This window comes from Hypanus sabinus, chromosome 13, assembly GCF_030144855.1.
Source record: "Hypanus sabinus isolate sHypSab1 chromosome 13, sHypSab1.hap1, whole genome shotgun sequence".
Lineage (NCBI taxonomy): Eukaryota > Metazoa > Chordata > Chondrichthyes > Myliobatiformes > Dasyatidae > Hypanus > Hypanus sabinus.
In genome coordinates, this window is record NC_082718.1 from 8,525,060 (window position 1) to 8,548,241 (window position 23,182).

Sequence of the window (23,182 nt, forward strand, 5' to 3'; positions counted from 1 at the left end):
CAGACAGTGGAGACACAGTTGCTCGGATTGTTGCAGCTTGAAGGGCCTATTCTGTGCTGTAGCTCAATAAATAAATAAATAAATTTGCTTGGGAGGAAGTGTCCTTTGAACTCTCCATCACCAGAGGCAGTGGCAAGGATAGGTGATCTTCATGTGATGCTTGGGTTTTCATTAAACCAATTTCTCATCAACAATTCCATCAACATTACCCTGTTTGTCCACTCGGATTAAGAAGCTGAGCTCAGGTTTGCCATGGTCAGGTTGACCTCAGTACTGACCTTCAGGGCCTGAGACTATCTTGTCATGCAGTCACTTAGAGAACATGGAATGAGGTCTACATTAACTTCATTTTATTATCTCCTCCTCAATTTCCCTTCAGATTCTACCATTTCTCCTAAAAACTATTTACAATGGCCATTTAACCTGCCAGCCTGCGTGTCTTTGGGATGTGGGAGGAAACTGGAGCACCAGAGGCAATTGGAGAATGTGCAGCCAGAGTCAGGATTGAACCTGTGTCACCGACAGCTTGAAGGAGCAACTCTCCTAGTTTTGCCACTTTCAAAGTTCAAAGTAAATTTTATTATTGAAGTACATGTACAGTATGTCACCATATACAGCCCTGAGAATCATTTTCTTGTGGGCATTCTCAACAAATCTATAGAATAGTAACCATAACAGAATCAATGAAAGACCACTCAACTGAGGTGTTCAACCAGATTGTAAAAGACAATAAACTCTGCAGGTACAAAAAGAAACAATAATAATAAATAAATAAGCAATAAATATTGGGAACGTGAGTTGAAGAGTCCTTGAAAGTGAATCCATAGCTTATGGAGCAAGTGACACTGTGAAATTATCCCCTTTGGTTCAAGAGCCTGATGGTTGAGGGGTAGTAACTGTTCCTGAACTTAGTGGTGCCTGTCCTGAGGCTCCTGTACCTTCTTCCTGAAGACAACAGCAAGACGGGAGCCATGCTGGGGGTCACTGATGATGAACTCTGATTTCCTGCACCAGTGCCCCATGCTTAATGGTTGGGAGGACTTTACCCATGATGGACTGGGCCATATTCATCACTCTTGTAGGATTTTTACCACCCTGATTATACAATCTAAGGAAATGACTGTCTCAGCCCTGTTGGATTGTTTCTCCATGGGATGCAGCTGATTAGAGTCAAATAACTATTTCATGTGAGATTCTTCATTTATTTTTCCCCATTTGTTTCCAGTTCCTCATTGGGATAGTTCTTTCCCTCAAAAGTTCTTTTGTATTTAATGGTCTTTCAGTGAGGAAAAAATATAGTACATCTTTATGCAAATGACTGATGGAATATTGAATTATCCCAGTGTTAATTCATGAGCAAAATCCTTAATTGAAATTATAAATAGACTCAAACCATCATACTCCATCAATTTCAGTGTATTATGGAGCTGCAGTTTAAAGTCACTGACAATCCACAGCAAACTCCATTAGACCATCCAATCAATGTTCAAAGTAAATTTATTATTAAGGTACATATGTCTTCATATACATCATGTATATGGAATTCAAAGCCAAAGATGGCTGTGGAGCTAAGTCATTGAATATATTTAAAGTGGAGGTTGACAGGTTCTTGATTAGTCAGGTTGTCAAAGATTATAGGGAGATGGCAGGAGAATGGGGTTGAGAAGGATGAAAAATCAGCCATGATGGAATGGCAGAGCAGACATGATGGGCCAAATGGCCTAATTCTGCTCCTATGTCATATGGTCTTATGCAAGTTATGCTACTCTGCCAGAGATGCTGCTTTTCTCATGAAATTGTGTAGAAAAATCAGCCGCAGGTCTATTTTTAGGATGAGGTGGCCACAACTTCTTGGTTCTCTTTATCCCTATTTGCTCTTCGCTAATAAACAGCTGTAGCCGACGTTTTGTGCCTCATTCTTAACTTCTGAAAAACCTCTGGATCACAAAGTCACCAGGATCCAACAGGGAGTAAGGTAGATTTCTTCAACTATACAGGCCAATAACTACCTCTCTGTATGCTTCATTGAGACAGGAATCTGTATGTCATCTTGTGATTGTTTCTGTGTATCTTGCTGTGTAGAAATTTCCCCTAGGGCAGGGGTACCTCACGTGGGGACCATGGCATAAAAGAAGATCTGGGCGTGCCTACTCTATGCTGGCCGATGGTGTAATGGCATCCGCACCGGACTTTGAGGCGAGCGGTTTTGGGTTTGAATCCGGCTGGCTCCTTGCAGGCTTTCCATCTGTGCTGGGTTGAACATTGAGCCAGCAACTCGACCTCGCTAACAAAACAGACAAAATGCTAAAGAAATGGCAAGGTTACCACCCGATGTGCCGCAAAGCACGAGAAGGAACAACAACAACAATAGCCCCTGGTCTATGGTAACAGCATATCTTTCACCATATCTTTGGCTGAGTAGAGTATGGGACACCCTAATGTCATGAAAGTTACAAGTCTATTAGTAAATTTAAACAATGTATCACATTGAATTTACAATGAAGGAATTTGAAGAAGCAGTTATATGTGATGGATGAGATGGGTCCCAGAGATGGATCAGTTGAATGAAGAGGAGTGGCTGAAGAATTAGACTGTAGCCCTCTGTGTGTTCTTTTTAAAACTGTGGTGTAATTATCCATCTGTGCACTGTCAGCTTTGGAGCTGCTGAATACCACAAGCAATTCAAGACCACATTAATGACTGGTGTTTGTAAATCATCAGAACCACAATCACTTCATTGTCATTATTGAGTGATGTTGATTTCATGTCTTCTCCTTGTGTGACCCAGATCAAGATTCATTGATTTCATCCATATTGAGGGAGATGGAAATGAGGAAATTTGGGATGAGGATTTGTGTTCTGTTGAACCTGGGGTTTCTATTAACATCGAAAGACTCTACATTTTCAATCTGATTCCGGGGTCTCGGTTCAGAATAGCTGGACATGACTTCTTGTTTTTGCCACTGGGGATTTCCCTTCATTCCTGTTGATCGAAGCCCTTCCCACCACTAAGTACATTTACATGGCCTCAATAAAGCAGCATCCATCATCAAGGACCCCAGCATGCAGACCATGCCCTCTTTTTGCTACTATCTTTAGGAAGAAGGTACAGGAGCCTCAGGACTCACACCACCGGGTTCAGGAACAGTTATCACCCCTCAATCATCAAGCCCTTGAACCAATTTCACTTCAATTGCCTCATCACTGAAATGTACTTGCAACCCATGGATCCACTTTTAAGGATTCTTCATTTCATGTTCTTGATATTTATTGCTTATCTACCTATCTATTTATTATGTCTTTCTTTTTGTATTTGCACAGTTTGTTGTCTTCTGAACACTGCTTGACTGCCCAAGTTGGTGTGGTCTTTCATTGATTCTATTATGGATTTGTTGAGTATGCCCACAAGAAAACAAATCTCAGGGTAGTAGATGGTGACATATACGTACTTGATAATAGATTTATTTGAACTTTGGACAGTAAACATGTGGTTATTAGAGTTTGGTTGGTAGGGTAGTGTGGTAGTTAATGTAACAATACTATAGCGATAGCAATCTGGGTTCATTTTCCTCCCCTGTAAATAGGTTGCATGTCTTCCTCATGGCCATGTGGGTTTCCCTTGGGTTTTCTGGTTTCCTCCAGCATTCCAAAGACGTATGGGTTCATGGGTTAATTGGTCACGGGTTTAAATGCATGGCATGGGCTTGTTGGAGCAGGCCATGTTAATTTTTTATTTATTTTTAATTTTATTTTGTTTAGAGATTCAATGCAGATCAGGTCCTTCTGGACCAAAGAGCAACACTATCCAGCATCCCACCTCCTTAACACTAACCTAATCACAGGGGAGTTTACAACGGCTCATTAACCTGCCGACCAGTATGTCTTTGGACTGTCACAGGAAACTCATGTACTCACTGGGAGAATGTACAAACTCCTTGCAGTCAGCAGCAGGAATTGAACTCCAAACCCTGGAATGCCCTGAGTGGTAACTGCTGTGCCTTAATGTGCTGTATCTCAAAATAAATGAAATAAAGTTGTACATTATTTGACCCTCTCCCAGCTTTCCTATGCTAGAGAGACTTTTGAGCAGAGTGCTGAACCAGTCTTTTCCATTTGAGCCTGCTTTCTCTCTGGGTTAAAGCAGATTCCATTAAATACCCTGAGTCACATATATCCTGTGCTGACAGCAGCAGTGACTGTGTAACCTGTTGTTAGTATGTCAGCCTCACACAGTCCTCAGCCTCTTTATTTACCCGTGCAATTTGATGGAAGTGTTTTCTAGTACTCCAGCTGAGTTTAGGTCTAACAGCACTTGAAGAGTTTGACACCAGCCAGGACAAGCAGTCTGATCAATAGAAAATCCAATTTCTCAAATAACTGTCCAACCCCTTCCAACAGCAGCACCCTGCGTCTACAAGTAACACGGCAAAGATGCGTGACAGCTCCCTCAGAGTCACCTCCCAAACATGTCAGCTTCCTCTGGGACAGGAGCTGAGCCCAGCTTTTATAGCGCAGCAGACAGAGTTGAAGTTGTCAAAAGATGAGGCTTAGCATGATTTAACAACACAGCAATGTAATCAATAACGTCTATAAATTAGAGTGAGTAAAATTGAATGACTGACATCTTTGTTATTTGGATATTGATTGCATTTGTTGCTTTATTTAATACTTTTGTGAAGATTGTCCGTCTCAGGTGCAACAGCCCCTCGGGCTTCTACCAGAGAGCTAGTGTGGGTTTGAATATAGAATGTGAACATAACACAGCACAGACCCTTTTCTCTCCCCCCCACCCCCATGTTGTACTCCAAGATCAATCTAACCCTTCCCTCCCATATAGTCCTCAATTTATCATCCATGTGCCTATCTAAGAGTTTCTTAAATGTCCCTCATGTATCTGCCTCTACCACCAGCCCTGGCAGGGCGTTCCATCCGCTTACCATTCTCTGTGTAACTGCCTCTGACTTTCCCCTATACTTTCCACCAATCACTTTAGAGGTATGCCCTTTCGTAATAATCATTGCTGCCCTGGGAAAACAACGCTGGCTACCCCTCTGTCTTTGCCTCTAATTATCTTATGCGACTCTATCTAGTCACCTCTCATCCTCCTCCACTCCAAAGAGCTCTTGGTCTCTTGCCTTACCTAGAAGTATGAGAGATGTAAGGTTATTGGGGGCTCATCACTTCCACATTTATCTCAATGTCACTGTCCTTTCCTGATTTGTGCATAACTTCAAATTTCAAAGTATTGTTAAAGTACATATATGTCACCATATACTATCCTGAGATTCATTTTCTTGCAGGCATTCACAATAGAACAAAGAAATACACAGAATCAATGAAACACTCCACACAAAGATGACACACAACCAATATGCAAAAGGCAAATTATGCAAATAATAAAAAAAGTAAATAATTAATACTGAGAACATGAGTTGTAGGGTCCTTGAAAGCGAGTGTATGCATGGGTGGTGTTCAGAGATCAGTTCAGTGTTGGGGTGAGTGAAGTTATCCACATTGGTTCAGGAGCCTGATGGTTGAAGGGTAATAAATGTCCCTGAACATGGTTCATCGCTGTCAAATCGAGCTTCTGGATTCCCTGCAGCACACACACACGCAAAATGCTGGTGGAATGCAGCAGACCAGGCAGCATTTATAGGAAGAAGACCCTTCATCTAGTCCTGACTAAGGGTCTCTGCCCGAAACGTTGACTGTACTTCTTCCTTTCGATGCTGCCTGGCCTGCTGTGTTCCACTAGGTAGGTAGGTGTGTGTGTGTGTTTTTCTTGTATTTTGGGTTCCTTACCTGGCAGAATTTTGGGTGGAGGATACTTTCACCACACACAGGAGATCAAGAAGATTATTCACCACCTCCAGTCAGGAGATAGCTCAAAACAAATGCTGGTCCATGTCTTGAACAGTAAAACAAAGCTATAATTTGTCAACACTCAACTTCTTTAACAGCAAGTAAAAGGAGTGGAGATATTGTTTATGGTTCAGCAATCTTAGAGGCAGACAAAATGGTTTTATTTTGCAAACAAGGTGCATCATTATGAGATCCAATTCTTTAAATAATTTTTAATTACCAAAGCCTCGGCCCATTCAGGTGCCTCTCTATTGATTTTGTGGTGTTCAGTCATGCAGGTGGTCTCTGGGTCTTTTGATATTCAACGAGTGAAGCTAATTATGCTCACCCAGATAGTTTAATCAGCGCATATTCAGGCACAACACACTGCATCCCATTGATCTGTTGAAATAGCAAAGCACATATTGAATTATAATTAAGAATGCTTGCAAATAATATGCAGTGAAGCTTCCTCTGAAAAGAAATAAAATTCACTGGGCTTTTGCATCTGTTTTCCCTCTCCTAGTTTCTACCTCGCTGACAATCAATACAAGCACACTTCAAGGATGCGTGCTTAGCCTACTGCTATACTCTCCATGCGCATGACTGTGTGGGTAGGCAGAGCTCGGATGTCATCTATAAATTTGCCGATGACATCGCTGTTGTTGGCAGAATTTCAGATGGTGAATAGGAGGTGTATAGGAGTGAGATAGATCAGCTAATTGACTGGTGTTGCAGCAACAACCTTGCACTCAATGTCAGTAAAACCAAGGAATTGATTCTGGACTTCAGGGAGGGGAAGTCGGGAGAAAACACACTGGCCCTCATCAAAGGGTTGGCTGTGAAAAGGGTTCCTGGATCCATCCTGTGTCCAACATATTGATGCAATTACAAAGAGGGCATACCAAGAGCAATAATTCATTGGGAGTTTGAGGAGGTTTGGTATGTCACCGAAGACTTCAGCAAACTTCTGCAGATGAACTGTGGAGAGCATTCTGACTGGCTGCATCATCACCTGGTATGTAGGCTCACATGCACGGGATTGGAAAAAAAAGACTGTGGAGGATTGTGTGGTCAACTAGCTCTAACGTGGCAGTTGCCTCTACACCAGCAAGAACATTTTCAGAAGGCAGTGCTTCAAGAAGTTGCCATCCATCATTAAGGACCCTCACTATCCAGGAGATGTCCTGTTCTCATTACTACTGTCAGGGAGGAGGTACAGAAGCCCGAGGAAACACACTTAACATTTTAAGAACAGCTTCTTCTCCTCCACCATCAGATTTCTGAATAGTCCTTGAACACTCCCTCACTATTTTAGTCTCATTTTGCACTTTTTTATATATTTAGAAAACATAGACATAGAAAACCTACAGCACATTACAGGCTCTTCAGCCCACAATGCTGTGCTAAACATGTCCTTTAGAAATTACCTAGGATTACCATAGCCCTCGATCTTTCTAAGCTCCATGCACCATTTCTTATTGGAAGTTTCAGTGTTTATGGATTACACCATTGCCACAAACCAACAAATTTCACAACTTATATCAGTCTGATTCTGAAACTTGGCCTGCTCTATGGAGAGGAATAAAGAGTCGATATTTCAGGCCAAGACCCTTCATCAGGCCTCTAATGTCCTGTGTGTTGCGTGCCATCAAAATGCTCTTTCTGCGGCCGCAGCAAGTCCATTGCAAGAACAAATCAAACATAAGTTAACATGAGCTTAATCTTGGAAGTTTTGGCTTTAGGGCGGCATGTTGCACAGTTAGAGCAACACTTCACAGTTCTAGCCGTAAGATTTGGTTTGATTCCTGCTGCTGACTGTAAGGAATTTGTACAACCTCCCCATGACCATGTGGGTTTCCTCCCACGTTCTGAAGTCATGCAGGTGAGGTTAGTAAGTTGTGGGCATGCTATGTTGATGCTGGAAGTGTGGCGGCAGCCGAGAGCCACCGAGCACCATCCTCTCTGATTGACACCTACGATGGACTTCACTGTATGTTTTGCTGTACATGTGACAAATAAGGCTAATCTTAAAGAACAAGAAGCAGGAATGGGCCATTTGGCACCTGAGATCCATTGTTGCCCACCTAATAACTTCTTCTATACCTCAGTGCCACTTTCATAGACTGAATTGCCTTAACATCCAAAACTCTTATCAATCTCTGCCTTGACTATACTCAATACCTGATGCTCAGCCCTCTAGGTCAGAGAATTTCAAAGGTTCATTTCTCTTCGAGTGGAATAAAATGTCTGATCTCATTCCCGAATGGCTGATCCCTCATTTTAAGACTGTGGCCCCCCCCCTCCCCCGCAGGTTTTAGACACCCCAGCCAGGAAAATTAAACATTATCCCTGCCTCAACGCTGTCAAGTCTCATAAGATGTTTGTCTATCTCACTGAACTCACCTCTGACTCTTAAACTCAGGAGAGTTACCAGTCAGCTTGATCACTCCATATAGAACAATTCCACTTCTCACCACCATTCCAGTAATCAATCTGGCCAAATTTTGTTGTATTGCCTCTGTTGTATTTATATTGTTCAGATTTGCACACAATATTACAGTCGCTGTGTCACTGAGACCCTGTATAATTACGCTATAACGTTTTTGGTGTACTCGCAGTCTGAAAACACATGGGTGCATCAGCCCAGACTATGTGCTGAAATTTCTGGAGTGGGATGTTTGCCCTCCATTAAAATCAGTGTTGCTGACTGAGCCAGTTTTCAAACTAAAGGTTTATTAACAACTGGAGTTGATTGCATTGTTTCATATATGCAGCATATGATCCATAGTTGTTTTTAAAAGATGCACTGCTTCTTCAGTGTTTACCTTAGGAGGGAGAATGGCTTGGGACATCCAAATACACTGCAGTTATAAGGAAAATGACGCATTCCACCACTTTGTTTGGCTGCTAATATCTGCATATTTTTAGCAATGATCCAATTAAAACATGGTGCAGGATGCATATTTATTACTGACTTGTAATCCGCTATTAATCATTCTAATATGTTAAATCATCAGCCTCAATTTCTGTTTTCTCTCCCCTTTTCTCACCTTTTCTTCTCCTTGCTCTGATTCTCACCTTTTTCCTCTCTCTCTGTATCTGTCCATCTGCCTGTCTCTCTGCTGGCTCTCTCTCCCCTTTCTCCTGGCACTCTCCCCCACTCTCTACGACTCTCTCCAGATCTTTCCCCTCTCCCCTCTCTCCTTCACTCCCTCTTTTCCCTTCTCCCTCTCCCACTCCATCTCTCGCCTCCCCTTCCCCATCTCCCCCTACCCCCTCCCCTCTCCTGCTCTTCACTCTCCCCCTCTTCTCCTTGCTCTCTCACCTTTCTCCTCTTTCTCTCTGTGTCTGTCTATCTGTCTTTCTGCTGGCCCTATCGCCCCCTCTCCCTGCCCTCCTCTCTCCCTCCCTTGTGCACCTCCCTCTCTCCCTCCCTTGTGCACCTCCCTTCCTCTTTATCAGGCTCCTGCCTGGCTGGACACACTTGGTTGCGGTAAAATATGTGACACTTTGTTTAATTGAAAAGTACTGTTTCAACCCAGGGGTCGTGGGTATAATTAAACAGTAAATAACACAATCGGCCCCAAGGCAAGAGGTCAAGTTTCTGTAGGCTGTTGAGCGCTCTGCTGGTTAGGCAGTGACCCCTACGGTGTCTGGGTCACTGTGTGATCTGTTGATAGTTCAGCTTGTCACTGCAGGAGTTATACCGTAACACAGAGGTTATACTCATCAGGAAAGACTTCACAGGCTGGCCTCCTGACTCATGCAAACAGAGGCACATCGAAGACCTAATGGTACTGTAACATGATGAAGGATTAAGATTAGCTTTATTTATCTCATATACATCGAAACTTACAGTGAAATGTATTGTCTTCATCAAATCAAATCAGCGAGGGAATGTGCTGGGGAAGGAGCCAGTCCATAAGTGTTACCATTCATCCGGAGCCAACATAACCTACCCACAACTCACTAACTCTAACTCTGTCTTTGGACTATAGGAGGAAACTGGAGCACCTGGAAAATCCTTACAGGCAGCAGTGGGAACTGAATAAAACCAGACAGAAAAGACAGAAGCATCAAGTTTGGTGATGGATTTGCGCGAGGAGGGGGTATGGGATTTGATGTTCTTGCCATATGCAGGATTTAATTTTTGTGCATGGGGGGTGTTTGATGTTCTTGTTTTTTTGTACATAGGGGTGGATGCTTTACTTTGAACAGCTTCCATGGGTTTCTTTGTTTCATGGCTGTCTGGAGAAGACAAATCTCAGAGTTGTATACCGCATACATAATAATAAATGAACTTTGAACATGAGTATCAATAACCAGCTCTCTGGTTGACATTGGCTGTTGTCATGACAGTGTGTCACCAAGATCTCTATCTCCTTCCTGTTCTTTGACTCATCGTTACTTGAGATGAGGCCCACTACAGTGGTATCTGCAAACCTGTAGATGGAGTTAGAACAGAATCTGGCCTCAAAGTCATGAGTGTACAGGGATTCTAGTAAAGAGCAGAGGATGTAGCCTTGTGGATCACCAGTGTTCAGAATAATCATGGCAGAGAAGTTTCTGCCTGTCCTTACTGTTTGCGATATGTTGGCCAGAATGTCAAGGATCCAGTTGCAGAAGGAGGCGTTGACTCCCAGGCCTCAGAGTTTGGTGATTGGTTAGCTTGGAACCATAGTACTGAAGGAAGAATTGTGGTCAATATACAACAGACTGACGTAGGTGTCTTCCCTGTCCATATGAAAGTAGGGCCAGGGAGATGGTGTCCACTGTAGACATGTTTTGGCAGTAGGCAAATTGCAGTGAGTAATTAAAAATTAACCCCACCCTGTACGTTTTTGGACTGTGGGAGGAAACTGACAAAGTCACAAGGGGAATAGCAGCAGGAATCAGACCCTGATCAGTAATCGCTGGCACTGTAAAGAGATTATGCTAGCCGCTATGCAACCATGCTTGGTTTGGTAGGTTACCTAGCCCAGAGTATGTGTAGGTGAGTGGTAGCAGTCAATGAGAATGGAGGGGGAAATTAAATAAAACAGACTAATGGAAGGTTAGTGTAAATAGGTGGTTTGTGATTGGTGTGGACTCGTTGGGCCTAATTTGCTGTTGTATCTCTCTTTGTCTGTCTGACATCCATGGGATGTTGGGGCAGTATGGTAGCGTAGCGGCTAGCACAACGCTTTGCAGTACCAGCGACCGGGTTCAGTTCCCGCTGCTGCCTAAAAGAAGTTTGTACATTCTCCCTGAGACTGTGTGGGTTTCCTCTGGGTGCTCTGGTTTCCTCCCACAGTCCAAAGATGTACTGCTTAGTAGGTTCATTGGTTATTGTAAATTGTCCCGTGATTAGGGTAGTATGAAATTGGGAGTTTGCTTGGCAGTGTGGCCCTAAGACCTGGAATGGTCTACTCTGTGCTCTGTCTCAATAAACAATAAGTAAATAATTCATATCAGTCAGAATTTGTTCTGTACGTAAAATCAATACGTGAAGTCAATACTTCAGAAAATGGCACGCATTCACTTTTGTTTCACTACAGTAAAATGGCTGTTCTGTAAAACTAGGGTGTCTTAAACACAAAAAAATTGAAACCGTGTCACAGAGGAAAAAAAATGGAAAATGTGTTCACAGAACAAGGGACTAAGATAAAGATACTTTCCTAGAGCAGATATACTGTACGTGACTGGGTCATGATCGGATCGAATGGAAAACAGGAATGAAAGCAGAATTCCAAAGTCCAGTTGTGAATGGATTTGCCCCCTTCCTTTCCCATCCTGAAGCATTGAGTGTTTTTCTCTCCTCGTTGGCTGCTGCCTGACATGGCAAGTTCCTCCAGCAGTTTGTGTGTGTTGCTGCAGGATAACTCTGCCTTGGTTTTAAGCGAGTATAGTGTTCCAGAGACGGCCGGCTCCTGAGTAGGGCGGAATCCATACTTCAGAGGGCCACAACAAGTTTTGAAAGGCAAAATGTTCCCGAAGTACTGGGCACCTTGGGATTTGCTGCCATGTGCCAGAGTCACTTGATTGAGAAAAAGCTGTTGCTCAAAAATGTTCTAAGTTACTTCTGCTGAAACATTCCTGCCAATACAAACCTTGTGTGTATTTAAATTTAAACTAATGTTCAATCATGCTTGAATAATTTTGGGCCAACCTGAGAATAGTTTTTGTTTAATAGACAAATTATTGGCTTTTTTTTGCCTTCCAAATGCATGTTGAGTTGGTGAAATTAATTAGAGTTTCAAATGATGCAAAACGATAATGGTACTGGGAATTGGGGCTATTTCCCTTACTCTAAGTAATGCCACCATGGTTCAAACTCTTAGCTCATTCACACTGTTCCAGGAACTTGTAGGACTTTGGAAACAGAGTTAGCCCTTTGGATAATGTACTGTAGTGTTTAGAGTGACGTAGTTACAGCTTGGGGCATTGGAGTTCTGAGTTCTCTGGGTCATCCCTATGGAATGCGTGGGTTTCCTCCCACAGTCCAAAGAAGTACAGGTTAGTAGGTTAATTGGTGATTGTAAATTGTCCTGTGATTAGGCTAGTGTTAAATAAGGGATTGGTGGGCACCGTGGCTCAAAGGGCCAGAAAGGCCTATTCCATGTAGTATCTCTAAATCAATCAATCAAAACCTGTCTTTCATTTGGTTTGTTAGATGTTCTAAGTCTCAGTATCCTTTACCCAACTGTTAGCCACTTGCCTTGTAAACTCTTGCCTAATAAGTTTTGATCGATAAATGAGGCTTTGCTCTGGGAATGGGCACATGGAGAACTTCCAAAATACCTTTGTCACTGCAACAACGTCTTTTTAGAGGTTGTGGAGTCTGGAGAGTGGGGGAAAGAGTTGGAGCTGAACGAACTTGTGAGTTAGAAGTAGTATTGAGAGCTGGACTTTGATTAAGTATGGAGGAACAACATTTAATCAAGATCCAAGCGTTTCAATTTTGGTGGTAACACCAGGCTTTCCATTTGATGGACTCCACTGTTGTGGCTAGAGCTCAGTCCAACACAGGTAAAGCTCTCCCGTCACTGAGCACATCTACATGAAGGCTGTCTCAGCAAAGCCACATTCATCATCAGTGACCCCCACCATCCGGCCATGCTCCCTTCTCGCTACTGCCATCAGGAAAGAGGTACAGAAGCTCAAGACCCCAACCACCAGGTTCAGGAATGGTTATTACCCTTAAACAATCAGGGTCTTGAAGCAACGTGAGTATCTTCACTCACCACAGCGTTGAACTGATTCCGCAACTTATGGACCCACTTTCAAGGACGACAACTCATGTTCTCAGTATTATCTATCTATCTATTTATAATTGTTACGTGCTTTGATTTGTATTTGCACAATTTGTCAGTCTTTGTGTGTAATTTTTCATTGTATTGGACTTCTTTATTCTACTGTGAATATCTGCAAGAAAATTAATCTCAGAGTAGTATAGGGTGATATGTACATTGATAATAAATTTAGTTTGAACTTTGAACGCTCTGAAGGAGCTCTGAGAATCACTTGGGCTGCAGTCTAGGAAACTGGACAGGCAACTTTGGTGTTGCAGTCTACTATGTAAATCAGTTGATTAATAAGTACTTTGTTTCCTTCAGATAAGATATCTCAGGAGGATTTGATCTGTAGTAGAGTTGCCTAAAGACGGCGGTGCTTTTGGAGTGGACCAGGATTGGATGGTAGAGAAAATTGGCCAGGTTTTCTATTCTTGGCTTTTGACCCTTGACTGGTGATAAACACCGTAAATATGAGTCCTGATGAAGAGGCTTGGTCTGAAATGTCCACTCTTCATTCATCTCCATAGATTTATCTCTTTATTTTGAGAAACAGTGCACTTTGAGCCACGCCGCTCATCAACCCCGACTTAACCCTCACTTAACCATGGGACAATTTACAAAGACCAACTAACCTACCAACTTGTACATCTTTGGACTGAGGGAGGAAACCCTACGAAAACTGCACATTCCAGGGGAGGAGATACAACCCCCTCACAGAGGACGATGGGATTGAACTCTGAAATCCAACATCCTGAGCTGAAATAGCATCATGCTAACTGCTGTGCAGCTCCAGAGCCTGACCTACTGAGTTCCTCCGGCATTTTGTGTGAGTTACTCCGGTAAAGCTTTCATTAGCCGTACATGTGTCTGCTTCCTCACCATGTCAATTTTCATATTTATCATGTAGTCAGGGGGGCTTAACTTACTGTTCCTCAAAGAATAATCAACTATTACCTTATTTGATTCATTAAGAATTTGCTGGTGCATTCTCTGCTGAAGCTCCCATTCTCATCTTCTCCTACATGCATCCATCCCTTTAATAGTTCTGTTCCAAAGCAACTGTCTAATTCCCTTTTAGAATAATTTATGGGCTCTGCTTCTGTCTGTCTGTAGCAGCAGACTTAACACTACCCAATTTCTGCGTTAAGGTATTTCTTAAACCTCCCTTTTCTTTCAGTGATATATCTCTCATTTGTTCCCTCTATAGACCTGGGGCTACTGTTTACCATATTGTACTCTTTGTAGCTGTGAAGGTTGATATCAGACTATCCCTTGTTCTTCTCTGCCTGAGGGCACTGTATCTGAGCTGCATCATCACAGATTACTAGAAACCGTGGGTTTTTTTCATTTTCCTTTGATTCTGGCTTTCAGACACTGTTTTGAGGGTCACTTTCTCTGCTTGCATTATTTTTTTCCTTCACAACTACAGCCCAGTGTCCTTGCATAATTCTTGAAGCATAAACACACTTGAATTGTATGTTCTTGAAGCGTTGTCATGGTTGTGCTGCAGGATTGCACAGCAACCACCCTGCAGTTAGTGAGGCAATGTAAACTCCGCTGAGGGAGGGGCCTACTCGAAACCTGCTTCATCAGTACTGACTGGAGGACGCTACACTGAGTGGACACTTTATTAGGTATACCTTCTCATTAATACAAATATTTAATCAGCCAATCCTGTAGCAGCAATTCAATGCATAAAATGTATACAGACATGGTCACGAGGTTCAGTTGTTGTTCAGACCAAACATCAGAAAGGGGGTAAAAAGTGATCTAAGTGACTTTGACTATGGAATGATTGTTGGTGCCTGACAGGGTGGTTAGCAACTGATCTCCCATGATTTTCATGCACAATCATCTCTGGAGTTTACAGAGAATGGTGTGTGAAACAAAATGCATCGTGAACAGCAGTTCTGTGGGCAAAAATGCCTTGTTAATCAGAGGAGAATGGCCAGACTGCTTCAAGCTGACAGGAAGGCAACAATAACCCAAATAATCAAGCATTACAGCAGTGATGTGCAGAAGAGCACATCCCTGAATGCACAAGATGTTGAACCTCGAAGTGAATAGACTTACAGCAGCAGTGGACCACAAATATGCACTTAGTGTCCACCTGATTGGCCACATGGGATCACTAATGAAGTGACCACTGACTGTATCTCCCTCTGGCCAACAAGTATAGACCATAAGACATAGGAGAAGAATTAGGCCATTTGGCCCATCAAGTCTGCTCCACCATTCATCAGGGCTGATTTATTATCATGCTCAAACCCATTCTCCTGGCTTCTCCCCATAAACTTTTGACATCCTTACTAATCAAGAACCTATCAACTTCGACTTTAAATATACTTCCACAGTTATGCTTCCAATGACTTCCAAGGGTTCACCACCCTCTGGCTAAAGAAATTCCTCCCAACATCTCCACATCCACTCTATCTAGGCTTTTTAATATTTGATAATTTTCAATGAGATCTCCCCCCCCCCCAACTCATTCTTCTAAACTCGAGATAGTACAGGCCCAGAGCCATCAAATACTCCTCATATGTTAACCCTTTCATTCCAGGGATAATTCATGTTTACCTTCTCTGGATCCTCTCCAAAGCCATCACATCCTTTCTCAGATAAGGGGCCCAAGATTGCTCATAAATACTCCAAATGCGATTTGGCCAATGCCTTATAAAGCCTCAGCATTACACCCTTGCTTTTGTATTCTAACTTTATGCCCCTCATGGCTTTGTTATAAGATCATGAGGGGCATGGATAGAGTAAATACTCTTAGAATTCTTCCGAGTGAAGGGGAACTAGAGACTGGAGATATACTGTTTCCACAATTCTTCTCATGTTCTTGATATTTAGTGCTTTTTTATTTTTAATATTTTGCTTGGTTGTTTTTTTTTGTTGTTGTTGTTTCTTTGTATTTATTGTGGCCCACAAGAAAATGAATCTGTTGTATATAGTGACTTATATGTACAGTACTTTAATAATTTTTTTGAACTTTGAGAGGTGAAAGATTTAAAAGGGGCATAAGGGGCAACTTCATGCAAACCATGGTACATATCTGGAGTGAGGTGCCAAAGGAAGTGTTGGAGCATTGTGCAATAATAAGATCTACAAATATTTGCCTAGGACATGGATAAGATGAGGTTGGAGGGATATGAGCCATACACAGGTAAATCGGCATGCAGGAAGATTGAAAATCGGGTAGAGTTGTGTCACAACAGCCTCCCACCCAATGTCAGAAAACCCAAAGGGTTTATTATTGACTCTAGAATGATGAAGTTGGATGCCCATGAGCCAGTGCTTGTTAGGAGAATGGGTGAGAAGGTCAATAGCTTCAAATTTATTAGTGTCAGCATATCAGGTGATCTGTCTTGGGATTAGCATTTTGGTGTCATCACAAAGAAGGGATGGTGGCACCTCTTCTTTCTGAGAAATTTGTGTCATATCGCTAAAAACTTTGATAAACATAGATAGGTGCACAGTGGAGAGTGTCCTAACTAGTTGAGTCACGGCATGGTACGGAATCACTAATGCCCAGGAATGGAAAAGGCTTTAGACATACATCCAGTCCAACAGCAGCAAAGCCCTCACTACCATTGAGTATATTTACAAGGAGTGCTGCCACAAGAAAGCATCATCCATCATCAAAGACCCCCCACCATCCAAGACTACACCCTCTTCTCACTGCTACACCAGAAAGTACAGAAGCCTTAGGCCCCACACCACCAGTTTCAGAAACAGTTCCTATCCTACAGGATCAGGATCCTGATCTGGTACTCACCTCAATACTGAACTGATTTCACATCGTACAGTCTCAACAACTCATATTCTCAGTATTACTTATTTCTTTATTTGCACAATCTGTCTTTTGCACATTGGCTGTTTGTTAAATTACAGTTTTCAAAATTCTGTGTATTTCTTCATCTTCTTGAAAAAGCCTGCAAGAAAATGAATCTCAAGGTAGCGTATGGTTAAAATATGCATTCTTTCATAATAAATTTACTCTGACTTAATGCTTCCTTGGAAAAATGTAACATTCTCAGTGATTCCTGGTCCATAATTTTTGAAAATGGAGACGGAATATTGGAGATACTGATGAGAACATATCCCTGTGGTGGGAGTAAACAGAAAGGACACACCATCTCCCAAACTGAGCATCCAGCTGCCTTGGCAAAGCATCTCTGGCCCCATTCATGGTAGAGCCTACAGCTCTTGCATGGGCCTCACCAGCCACAAAACCAGAGTGGAAATAAATCATCTCTGATCCTGAGAGAGGGCTTTAAAAATAATTTCCTTGCAACACATGGGAATAGCCAAGGTGCAGGGCGAGGCTGTATTTTATAGAGACGCAAAACTGCCGATTCTGGAATCTGGAGCAAAAAACAATCTGCTGCAAGAAGTCAGTGGGTCATGCAGCTTCAAAGTTCAAAGTTTATTACTCGATTAGATTAGATTCAACTTTATTTTCACTGTGCCGAGTATAGATACAAAGCCAATGAAATGCAATTGGCATCTAACCAGAAGGGCAAAAGAATAGTATTATTTCCAAAATAACTGCAAATAAAAAGTAAGTGCTACAGCCAATCAGACAATGTATGTCATATACAACCTTGAGATTCATCTTCTTGCAGGCAGCTGTAAAACAAAGAGACGCAATATAATTCATGATAAAACCTCACACTACAAACACTGTCAAGCATCCAGTGTGTCAAAAATCCAGCTGTGGGAGGGGTTTTTGATGCTGTCTTTGATGGCATGTTCTAGCAGCACTTCAGTTATTACTAGAGCCAATCTGTTTAGTATTGAATTTACCAGAGGAATATTGCAGACACTGTCACCCATACTGAGTCCTGGGAGAATGATTGTAGGAAGAGCAAAGTACAGCAAATGGTTAGTTACTTGATTTCTTAAGAAATCCATAAACCATAAGTCTTTGGATAGTCACTAATTAATCTGGTATTGAATTCAAAGGAGACTTATTTGTCAAGAGTGATGTGAATGGGGCAGCAGTTGAGATGAATAGCATGGAAATTTTTTAAAGAAGGTGGACAACATATGAGGGAGTGAGGGTAGAGTCTCATTGAGTGATGGAAAAGGGGCCTGGAGGAGGCTCTTGTGAACATAGACTAGTTAGTCCAAAAGGAATCTCCTTCCCACTGATCCTGTTCTGGGCAGCAGTCAGAGCTTTCAGTACTAAGACGGGGAAATTTTATTTGGCAGAGCTGATAGAGCGCCTTTAAGGAACGACAGACTTCACTTGAACTTTTCCCTAAATAATAGTGTGCAGAAATTGCTGAAACCACCAAGTAAAGTTGAGCCAGAGTGCCTGAAAAATTTGGCTCTCATTATGATTAATGTGGTAGTGTTTTTTTATTAGCTAGTCTAGAACAATTTCACAATCCATTAATATTGTGTTAATGATTTTTTTCGAAAGTAAGGATTCCACAAAATTCAACGTCAAATAGACGCGTGACCTCATTTGTACCATTCCATTGGGATTTTGAACAGCTTTTCATTAGTCATATACAAAAGGCTCATTTGGTTATGATGAGATTTTCCCGAATGAGGTCTCAGTGAGCAAAATACAGCTTTCTATGGTAGACGAATCACAAACAAGAGAAAATCTGCAGATGCTAGAAATCAAAGTAATTCATTCAAAAAGCGTCTCGGCCCGAAACGTTGACTGTTCATTTCCACTGTTGCTGCCCGACCTGCTGAGTTCCTCCAGCGTGTTGTGCGTGTTGCTTTGACCCCAGCATCTGCAGAGTATTTTGTGTTTATAATACATTCAAAATGCTGGAGGAACTCAGCAGGCCAGGCAGCATCTATGGAAAAAAAGTACACAATCGCTGTTTCAGGCTGAGACCCTTCAAAAGGGCCTGAAATGTTGACTGTTTGTTCATTTCTATAGCTCCTGCCTGGCTTGCTGAATTCCTCCAGTATTTTGTGTGTATTCTTTCTATAGTAGATTGGCTTCCACAACCCTTTAATTGTCTTTTCCTCTATTCTGTAGTGCACACAAAAGATAACAGACTGGAGCAAGTTCCAAAGAGCTGGGTGACTAATGCAGCCTGTCTAGCAGCCAATGGGCCCAGCAGTCCATGGTTTGGGTTGGCTCCCCTCCCAGTCCCAGATGTGGTTATTAGTCCCCCAGAGCTGATTTCAGTGCCTTGGGCCAGTCTTACAACACACAGTTACCAACTAATACAACAGGTTTCAGGATTCAGACCCCTACAACAGACTACTGGAGACAAGAAAACTGAAAATGATCAAATAGAGTGCTTAAAATTCACTGCAGAAATACAGTACAGAATTAAAATTATATGTTAAATCATAGACTACAGGAGCTTTTCCTTACTAAATTAAGAGATTACAAGTGGAAATCTGATTATGTGATTTCACAGTCCTTGAATCCCCCAGCAGCATGCACAATCCATCTTTTTACTATGGTTTTGAATTTTTAATCCTGTTACAAATTGCTTCACGTGAACAACTTAAGTGATGGTAAGCAACAATACTTGTCTGTTGACAACACTAAAAGTTTGGTCGGCTCGGTTGTCACCAGAGCCGAGCTCTTTGATTTGCCACTGAGCAAAGTTTCCTTCCTGACTGGTTCGCCCAGCTTGCTGTTTTATACCCACAAGCCCAATTACCACTTGGCTAGGCCCATGGCCAAAACTGTTTGCGCTCTCCCATGAGTCCACATCATTTCCTCAATGTGACACCCAGCAGGCTGCTCTGGATCTTAAGATGTTCTTGCATTTGACAAGGAATCCAGCTGTGGCTTCCACCAAGGCTAACTTCAACCTTTGTCTGTGAACAAGAACTTTTAAAGTGCAGCTGTCAGTAAAGTTCACATCCACTTGGCTCCTTCAAAGCATGGTTGCATGAAATAAAACGTGGTCTGCTGTTCTCTCCTATCAAATTCCTTCTTCTTAAGCTACTTAATTCTTCCACCTATCACTTCCCAGCTTTTTACTCCAACACCCACCTATCCTCCTCACCTGGCTTTACCTATCACCTGCCAACTTGTCCTCCTCCCCCTCCCCTCACTGCCTTATTCTGGCTTCTTCCCCTTTCCTTTCCAGTCCTAGTGAAAGGCCTTGGCTTGAAATGTCACCTGTTTATTCACCTTCATAGATGCTGCCTGACTTGCTGAGTTCCTCTGGCATTTTGTGTGAGCTGCACAGCATCTGCAGACCCACTTGTGTTTATGTACTGCCCAATACTGGTGTGATAGGCGTGGGGCAAGTAACTGCCAGTTTGAGGCGTGCAGGTCTGTATAGGTATTTTGATGTTGAGGAATTTGAAATGCTTACAAACAAATTCAAAAAATGCTGGAAGGACAGTATGTTATTGATTGGATAGTACCCATGGAAAGAGGTAGTGAGTTGATGTCTCAAATGAAGCATCATAAGGAGTGCGAGTGGATAGGTGGAGGAGGAGCACCTTACGAAATAGATATTTAACAATCAAATTAACTATGTAGAGCTAAAAGAGTGCAAAAATAGTGAGATAGTGTTCATAGGTTGATTGTCCATTCAAAATTCTGATGGCAAAGGGGAAGAAAGTGCTTCTAAACATTGAGAGTGGGTCTTCGGGCTCCTGTACCTCCTCTCTGATGTCAGCAATGAGAAGAGGGCATGTCCCGAATGGTGAGGGCCCTTAATGATGGATTCCATGCTCTTGAGGCACTACCTTTCGAAGATGTCCTCAATGGCAAGGAGTTCTGTGCCAGTGGTGGATCTAGCTGAGTTTCAGCCTACTGAAACATCTTATGATTCTGTGGCTTGACAAATCCATAGAGGATAGGGATGCAACCAGATCTCAAATGTACATCTGTAGACATTTGCTAGAGTCTTTGGCAACATACCTAATCTCCTCAAACACCTAATGATGTAAAGTGCTGGCATGCTTTCATCATGATTGTATCAATATATGTCCTAGGTGGTGGGGTATCCTTAATGATGTATTGGTGCTCCTGATAGGGACTGAATAAGAAAAGACCAAAGGGTGGAATGCTGTGGGAAGGAGAGTATATGGAGGAACAGGGCAGTGGGAATGACTCAAGAAGAGTTATTTACCCAATCAGTAAGGCTACTCAACATCTCCAACCACTAACCCACCACCACTTTATTATTTCCTATCAGAGTCACCTTATATACAGACACTTCAGTGCCCAGCATCGCTTCAAGACATACAATTAATCTATGTATGTAAACTATCTTGTGTTTTATATTCATTGTTTTTAAAAAAATTATTGTGTTCGTTATCTTACTGTGTTTCTTTCGTTTCTCCTTTACACTTGTGTATGGAAATGGCACTAACCAGACTTGAATCTTAAACACTACTGATCTGGAAGCAACCAGGAAAGTGTGATAACCTTGAGAATGCATAGATTATTAAAATATTACTTAAAATCCCCCACCACACATGAGGAAGAAGGTACAGGCACCTCAGGACTCATACCACCAGGTTCAGGAACAATTATTACCCCTCAATCATCAGGCTTTTGAACCAAAGGATAACTTCATTCAACTTCACTTGCCCCATCATTGAAACATACACATAAGCTATGGATTCACCTTCAAGAACTCTTCATCTCATGTTCTTGGTATTTATTGCGTATTTATTTTTTGATCTTATCTATCTATCTATCTATCTATCTATCTATCTATCTATCTATCTATCTATTTATTTATTTATTTATTCTCTATGTGCTCAGTTTGTTACCCTTTATGCACTGGTTGCACACCTAAGTTTGCGAGATCTTTCATTGATTCTATTATGGTTGTTGGATTTATTGAGTATGCCTGCAAGAAAATGAATTTCAGGGTTGTATATGGTGATGTATATGTACTTCGATGATAAATTTACTTTGAACTTTAATAAATTGTCTGAAACCATTGTGAATCCAGCAGAAAAACAGAGAAGTGCAATGGATGAACGTTCAACTTTTGTCTAATAATAGAAAGGGGTGTTAGACGGACAGACTGGTTTGCTAAAGCCATTGTGGTACAGTAGTTAATTCTGTTGTTGCAAACACATACATCATTACTACTCCCTGCCTCTGGGTAGTCTGATCCAGCAGTACTGCATTATATTTATATAGACTTTGGGAATGAGAGATCCTGTTAATGAGGTCCGTGATGGAAAAACCAGACACTGAAAACAGATTATTTGAAAATGCAGGAGAGATTATAAATGACCACTGAACTGGTAGCACATAGCACTCAGATTACATGCTAGCTGTACCACCATTTGTAGGGGCTTCCTGGTTTTAAACAGGGCAAGATTTATTTCTGTCTCATCACTTATGATATAAGAGATGAGACAGTGCAACAGCCAAATTGTCTTACAGCCAGCAATGTACTTCTGAAGTATATTCCACTGCTGTCTTGTTGAAGCATTGATGTCAAGTTGTGCACAGCGAGACCCCAGTAGTAGCACGTCAGTGTGTCTTTGGATGCTGACCTGAGGAATTAATGTTTACTCCTACAGCAACATAGAAGGAGACCCTTCAGTCCATCACTCCAATGCTGGCCCTTATAGAAATAAACCAACCAGTTCACCCTCATCACCCCCCCCCCCTCCACCACTCTCCTATATTCCCTGTACCCCTGCAAATTATTCTTTCTCACTTGTGCTAAGAATGCTGTCTTGGGTACATCAAGGTCATGGTGAATCTTTGTGCTGCATTCCCACCAACCCTGTTTCAGCCCTTGTTTATCACCAATCTATCCAGAACAGGCAACAGAATGCTAAAGGCTCAGCAGGTCTGGTAGCATCCGTGGAAACAAAAGATGTAAATTAGCATTTCCGGTTGAGACCCTGCGCTAGGAAAGGTTCCCATTATGAACCCCTTCGCCTTGTAGGATAAGCTGCCATTCATTCCCTCTTAGTACTGATATGTATCTTCCCCCAAATCTGTGACTTTCACTACTTGCCTACACAGATGTTGCTTGATCCTCTGAAATTTTCTAGCATTCTGTTGTTTTAATCCAGATTCCAGTATCTGCAGTCTCTTTAATCTTCAACAATCTTTCTCCCTAATCTTAAAACTATTC

At 42.0% G+C, this 23,182-nt stretch overlaps 1 protein-coding gene across 7 annotated transcripts in view; it reads left to right on the forward strand.

Annotated features, from left to right (window-relative positions):
- The window catches only part of plxna4 (plexin A4), a 721,825-nt gene that overhangs the window by 125,997 nt on the left and 572,646 nt on the right, over nt 1-23,182 (forward strand). The window contains exon 5 of one of the 7 annotated variants that reach the window (XM_059987084.1): nt 9,843-10,044. The exons of the other annotated variants lie outside the window; for them this stretch is intronic. Coding sequence (XP_059843067.1) covers nt 9,843-9,896 — 54 coding nt within the window. The 3' untranslated portion in view covers nt 9,897-10,044. Of the gene's footprint in view, nt 1-9,842; nt 10,045-23,182 lie in introns of those variants that run through there. 7 annotated transcript variants of the gene reach the window in all.